Source organism: Polyergus mexicanus, unplaced genomic scaffold (genome assembly GCF_030449975.1).
Source record: "Polyergus mexicanus isolate NDT 795.1 unplaced genomic scaffold, iyPolMexi1.0 SCAF_1, whole genome shotgun sequence".
Taxonomy (NCBI): domain Eukaryota; kingdom Metazoa; phylum Arthropoda; class Insecta; order Hymenoptera; family Formicidae; genus Polyergus; species Polyergus mexicanus.
In genome coordinates, this window is record NW_027223321.1 from 6,763,824 (window position 1) to 6,770,731 (window position 6,908).

Below are 6,908 nucleotides of genomic sequence, written 5' to 3' on the forward strand. Positions count from 1 at the left end.
AAAGTAATAATATGTTATATATATATTTTACATAGATGATATATACATAAAATAATTAGGACTTCCGTTTCCGGTACATAGAGTGTGACACGTGTGTATGTGGAAGGTGCTGTTTGACGGTCGTTGAGAGGAGAATTAGAGGGGCGACGAGAGAAGTAGTAGAACTAGGAGAGTTCTAACGCAGGTCCTCCGAGGGGAATGCGGGTCGAGGGGAAACCTTGCGGGCGAGGGGGCATGACGTCACGCGGGCGGAGGGGGATTTTGGTGCCGCGGGGGAATGATATCACGCGGGTGAAAGCCGATAAGGAACAATCATTCGTCCAAAGTCCTCCTTTTCCTTTACTTAATAAATATAGCATTTCTCTTGATTTGTGATAAATGCTTGTATCTATATTTATCACATTTTTCTATGCTATTTGATAAATATTATTTATCAGTATTAATGTTTGATTATTTAAAAAATATGACAGTATACATATATTATTATATTATATTTATATTATATTACAAACAAATAGTGTCTCGCAAGATTGCACGTGCGGCCGAATCGGCGCGGTGTATTACAAAAGCGGGTTATTATATTTATATTATATTATATTATGAACAAATAGCGTCTCGCAAGTTATAATGTTGCTTTCATGTATAGCACAATAATAAAAATCAAATAAGATTTGAATATGTTAAACATAAAAATATATTTGATATATACATGAAATTCATTACTTTTTTAACACTTTCTATACTCTCTTCTATATTTCTTTCCGATTCTCAATCGATCAACATATGTACATATCAATAGATATTAAAACTATCGCGTGATACGAACGCCAAAGCGCCCGAGTCCCTTTGGAAGAGAAAGTGGAATTTTTTGGTAGAAAACTAAAAGATACCGACTAGATAATAAAATTCTTCTAACGAAATACCCATATTATTATTAGATTTTAAAAATGTCGATTATTTCTGTGCTTCCTACTTTCCTTTCTCATAAGAAAATAGAATTTTCTCTAACATGATCACGTGCGAAGGAACCCTCGAACCGATATCCAAACTCACCAATCGACGATCACTACGAGTAAAATACGAAAAGTAGGAGAAACACTCCGTCTAATGAGAACACTGGCATGATTTTTAACTTATTAAAGTTGGAAGATCCCCACTTATGCACAAATCCAATTCGTTAAACCTTAGAAAGACCTTACTCCCACGCAATTTTTTTAAGAAGAGCCGTTTAAAGATGATAGATGAAATATATATAAATGAAGAACGAAGGGTGTCAAAATTATAGTAGTACACGATTTGAAAGTGTATACATCGGTTAAAAAAGTTTTGTGTTCCAAGTGTTCGACGGCGATCAGATTTTACGTTTAAAAAGTATAGTGGATTCTTTATAATTTTTGTGTGTGTCAAGTGTTCAACGGTGACCAGATTTTGACACTCTGCCAATCTGCGAAGGATGGAAATAAATAATTTTGAGGCAATACTAGACGAGTCGTCTGATGAAGATCACGCATTATCAGACGACAGTGATTACAACAGCGATCAAAGCGAGGACCTCACGGAAATTGTTCAGAAGACAGTGTTTCATTCAGAAATTATTGCGTTGAACGGACGTACAAAATTTTGTGCCATATACTTTTATTATTCTACGGGTAGTGATTATGCTGTATGTGCTTCGTGTATGATAGCTATAGCAGACACTGACTATGGATACATGTATGCTGTTCGGAAGCATGTAACTGAACTGTACGACGTAATAAGTGGTCGATCCTGCTCCAATTGCAGACAAGCATTATATCAGGTAATGCCGTGCAACATATGTCCGATTTGTACACAGTAAAACAAAAAAAACATGGAAAACTCCGAGCAGACTGAACGTGACTTGTTGGAGCTGTCGCATCAAGTCGCCACTTTGGGCGAGTATTTTGCATGGGCGCAGCGATGCGAAGAATTTATCAAACAGCTCGAGGAATCCAGTCGTATCAAGCGTCCGCGGCTCTCGATCGGAGTTCGGCAATCTTTGGTGGCCAGAATCGCGCGACTCGAGGGTGCGAGGACTCGATTAGAGAGACAATTTATATATAGTGGTGGTAATTACAGTGGTGATTGCAATACCGCGGAAAGACTCATTTGGCGGGAGATTGATACGGCGTTTGAGAGCCGTATATTGACTGGTGCGGTTATAAATTATAATCACATCGAGCCTCGTCAATTTCTCGAGAACGCCAAAGACATTGTGCTCGAACACGTGAAAAATGTGCTGAAAAAACACTTTAATGTGAAAGTGAACACTGTGTTCAATGGTGAATTCGTGTCGGGTGATAAACGGGCAAATAAAAGTGTAAATACGAGAAACTGTGAACTCTTTCGCACATCCGATTTACACGAGTGGTACGAGCGACGCGTCGTCGAGCCCACGCTTGCCTCGCTCGAAGAATTTCAAGAACGCGATAGCGGGTGGGCATTGTCGCGAATTCTCGATTTAACTGTAAATATAAATAAATATAATCCAATGCGCGCGGGGTGCCATATTAAATTACCGCGAGAAATAACAATGAAGAGAGCGGTAATAAACGTGCAATCCAAAGACAATGCATGTTTCGCGTGGGCAGTGGTCGCTGCTTTGTATCCAGCTGCACGAGACGTAGGTCGGGAGTCTTCGTATCCACATTATACGACAGTGCTAAATCTCCAGAACGTTGAATTTCCGATGACATTGAGTCAAATTAAAAAATTTGAACTTTATAACGACATTTCGATAAATGTATACTGCATCGAGAAAGAGAAAGAGAATAATATTATCCCGATACGTCTGAGCGAGCAAAAGAAGGATAGACACGTCAACTTGTTGTATATACAAGATTCGCAAGACCTCGGACATTTCGCGTGGATCAAGAATTTATCCCGCCTCGTGAGCTCGCAACTGAGCAAACGTAATGGCCAAAAATATATCTGCGATCGGTACGTATATTTAATAAAAATGTAATATATATATATATATATACGATAGAAAAATTAATTATTTCCATTTTTTTTTTTTTTTTTTTACAGATGTTTACACTATTTTGGATCGGACGATAAGTTGCAGTCGCACATTGTAGATTGTCGAGAAATGAACGAGTGCGCCATCCGGTTACCGAGCGATAAAGACAAGTGGCTCGCGTTCAACAACTACAACAGAAAGGAGCGACTTCCCTTCGTCGTATACGCCGACTTGGAGTGCGTGCTGAGGAAGACCGACGGTGATCCGAGGACGTCTACGTACACGTTTCAGCATCATCAAGAATTTAGCGTAGCTTATTATGTACATTGTTCGTACGACGAATCGTTATCCGCGTATCATTCTCGCCGTAGTACCGATTGCGTTTCGTGGTTCGTAGAAAAATTAAAAAATTTAGCGCAACGCGTAAAAACTATTTTAACCATGAATGTCCCTATGGTAAATTTAACGCGAGATGAGCGGGAAAAATTTCACAGCGCGACACACTGTCACATTTGCGAAAAACCGTTCGCGCAAGACGATACACGCGTACGCGATCATTGCCATCTTACCGGGCGGTATCGAGGTCCCGCGCATTCAAACTGCAATTTAAATTATAAAGACTCTTTTTGCATTCCCATAGTATTTCACAATTTATCCGGTTACGATTCACATTTTATCATCAAAGAAATAGCTACCGCGTTCGAAGGCTCGATCGACGTACTACCGATAACAAAAGAAAAGTATATTTCATTCACGAAACATGTTAAAGTTAAAGATACCGTTGAAAAATCAGATTGGCGAAACGATATAAAGTTACGGTTCATCGATTCATACAAATTTCTCAGTACTAGTCTCGAAAAATTGGCATCGTTTTTAAATAATGATAAACTTCAAATTTTAAAATCGGAATTTCAAAATTTATCAATTGAAGAGTTCAATTTATTGACGCGAAAAGGTATTTTCCCATACGAATACATTGACTGTGTCGATAGGTTGCACGATACATGTTTACCACCGCGCGAATCATTTTACAGTTCTTTGACCGGTGACACCGTTTCCGAGAGCGATTACGCGCACGCTGAAAACGTCTGGAGGCGGTTCTCCCTACGAACCTTGGGCGAATACAGCGATCTGTATTTAAAAACGGATGTCTTGTTATTGGCAGATATTTTTGAAAATTTCCGCGACAAATGTATCGAGAGTTATGGGCTCGACCCCGCGTATTATTATACTCTTCCCGGATATACGTGGGACGCCATGTTAAAACATACGAATATTACGTTCGAATTACTTACTGATATCGATATGGTTATGTTTATCGAACGGGGAATACGCGGTGGCCTGAGTCAATGTTCCGGCAGATACGCGCGAGCCAATAACAAGTACACGCAGTCTTACGATCCATCGAAACCGTCATCGTACATGATGTATTTCGATGTAAACAACTTGTACGGTTGGGCGATGTGTCAACCGCTACCCTATGCCGAATTTCGATGGGTCGACGATATCTCTGACTTTGACGTTAGCGCAATCGCTTCGGATTCGCCCATAGGTTATATTCTCGAGGTTGATCTAGAGTATCCACAACATCTTCACGATGCGCACGCTGACCTACCGTTCTGTCCGACGCGCGATAAGCCGCCCGGCAAGCGGCAAGACAAACTCCTCGCAACCTTATACGATAAGAAGCGTTATGTCATACACTATCGCAATCTGCAACAATGCACGCGTCACGGCCTTCGCGTCGCAAAGATACATCGCGTATTGCAATTCGTTCAATCCGCATAGCTCCGCGATTACATCGAACTCAACACCCGGTTTAGAACGCGCGCGACAAACGATTTCGAGAAAAATCTGTACAAGTTAATGAACAACGCGGTATTCGGTAAAACTATGGAAAACGTGCGCAATCACGTCGATGTAAAATTATTAACAAAGTGGGACGGACGATATGGCGCGGAGGCGATGATCGCGACACCAAATTTTCACAGCAGGAGCGTCTTTTCGGAAAATTTGATCGCTGTCGAATTGCGCAAATTCGAGATAAAATTCAATAAACCGATCTACGTCGGCATGTGCATCCTCGACATTTCTAAAACGTGTTTGTATGAATTTCATCACGAATACATGGTACCGTTATATCGAGAGAAATGTAAAATAATGTACACCGATACAGATAGTTTAATTTATCACATCGAGTGCGAGGATGTGTACAAGAACATGAAACGCGATATTGCTAAATTTGACACAAGCGATTATCCGGTTAACAATGCGTACGGTATACCGCTCGAGAACAAGAAAGTGCCGGGTTTGATGAAGGACGAGAATAATGGTGCGATCATGACTGAATTTGTCGGGCTTAGAGCAAAAATGTATGCATTGCGAGTAGATAATAAAAAAGATACAAAAAAGGTTAAAGGCGTCAAGAGTAACGTCGTAGCGAGAACGATAACGTTCGACGATTACACGCGGTGTCTGCGCGATGAAATTGAGATGACTCGACGACAGTCTTGCATAAGATCCAAATTGCACGAAGTGTATACAATCAGCGAGACAAAAATTGCTCTGAGTCCGTACGACGACAAGCGATATATCGTACCTGATTCGACCGACACGCTACCGTGGGGACATTTCCGAATACCCTTATAATATAATGTATATATATATATATATATATGTGTGTGTGTGTGTGTGTGTGTGTGTGTGTGTGTGTGTGTGTGTGTCGGGAAAACAAAATAAATATAATTCTATCTTTCTTTTATATTTTATATTTTACATGCTGAATATATCTTACATATATTTTATATGCTGTATATATTTTACATATTTCAGATACTTTATATGTATTTCATATTTTTATATGTTTAAAATAAAATACAATTTGTATGAATTAAATCACATTGTCCTTGTGTATCCAAGAGTTGTGCGATCCATCGAATCCCAACCATTTCACGTAAACCTCGTCACCTTTTCTGCGCAGTACTTTCTCCACGAGATACACGTCCGGATAAGTCGCGCGATGCAACTCGTATTCGTAGAATGCTCCAGCAATAGATTTTCCGCGATAGTCCTCGAGTAGATAGGTTACGGGATTAGTACGCTGCACTTTAATAATCTTAAACACCTCGGTGGTCCAATTTGGTGTGTAACCCTTCTCAAAGATCGTCTTATACTTGCTAACGCGTACCGGGTTACCTACTTTAAATCTTGCTGGTGCCGCAATCTTTACATTGCTGTATACTGTATTTAAAAGTTTATCGGCTATCGCGGGGGTAACATCGATAGGTCTCATACCGATAGTGCGATGCTTGCGCGCGTTGTAATCCGACACGAGTCGCGGCAACGCGTCAACCCACTTGTAAGTTCCGTTCAGCGTAAACATTTTCCACATGTCATTCTTTAACGTGCGATTAAATCGTTCGACAACCGATGCCTTCAACACCGAATACGTGGAATAATGATTGATGTCGTGTTTTCTTATGAGACGTTGTACGTCGATGTTATAAAATTCTTTTCCCATATCGGTTTGCATGTTTTTCGGGCATCTCTTACTATCTCGAATTATCTCAGCGATAGCATCAGCCGTCTCACTTCCACCTTTACTCTTGAGCGGTACAGCCCACGCGTACTTGCTCAGCACATCGATGACGGTGAGTATGTAGTGGTAACCTTTGTTGAAACGAGAGTACGGACGCATCTCGACGATGTCAGCTTGCCACAGGTCATCGTAACCCCGCACTATGACGCGTCTTCGGGGAAAATTTCTTCTCGCCGAAGCATGCAGTTCCTCGACGAGTCGTAGCTTCTCGATATTTTTACGTCCGTTGGATTTTAACGATGTCATGTTTTTAGTGGTACGGCTAGTCGGCGCGTAATAATATGTGCAAAGAAATTACATTATGATTTATATCTTTAACCTTTTTTTTTT

General features: G+C 40.5%; 2 protein-coding genes across 2 annotated transcripts; both read left to right on the forward strand.

Moving 5' to 3' along the window:
- Positions 1-1,453: 1,453 nt before the first annotated feature.
- On the forward strand, positions 1,454-3,671 carry LOC138939150 (uncharacterized). The gene is made up of 4 exons (XM_070306730.1): positions 1,454-1,798; positions 1,847-2,958; positions 3,049-3,436; positions 3,621-3,671. The coding sequence occupies exons 1-4, from the start codon at positions 1,454-1,456 to the stop codon at positions 3,669-3,671; spliced, it is 1,896 nt and encodes a 631-aa protein (XP_070162831.1).
- Positions 3,672-4,826: 1,155 nt separating this feature from the next.
- Positions 4,827-5,649, forward strand: LOC138938266 (uncharacterized). Its single transcript, XM_070305122.1, has one exon. The coding sequence runs from the start codon at positions 4,847-4,849 to the stop codon at positions 5,627-5,629; it is 783 nt and encodes a 260-aa protein (XP_070161223.1). The 5' UTR covers positions 4,827-4,846; the 3' UTR covers positions 5,630-5,649.
- Positions 5,650-6,908: the final 1,259 nt, after the last annotated feature.

Bases quoted from the DNA above. Each gene is read 5' to 3' on its own strand.
- LOC138938266 (XM_070305122.1), top strand. From the start codon at position 4,847: ATGAACAACGCGGTATTCGGTAAAACTATGGAAAACGTGCGCAATCAC.
- LOC138939150 (XM_070306730.1), top strand. From the start codon at position 1,454: ATGGAAATAAATAATTTTGAGGCAATACTAGACGAGTCGTCTGATGAA. The intron at 2,959-3,048 runs GTACGTATATTT...TTTTTTTTACAG, and splicing joins CAAAAATATATCTGCGATCG to ATGTTTACACTATTTTGGAT. The intron at 3,437-3,620 runs GTAAATTTAACG...GCATTCCCATAG, and splicing joins TAACCATGAATGTCCCTATG to TATTTCACAATTTATCCGGT.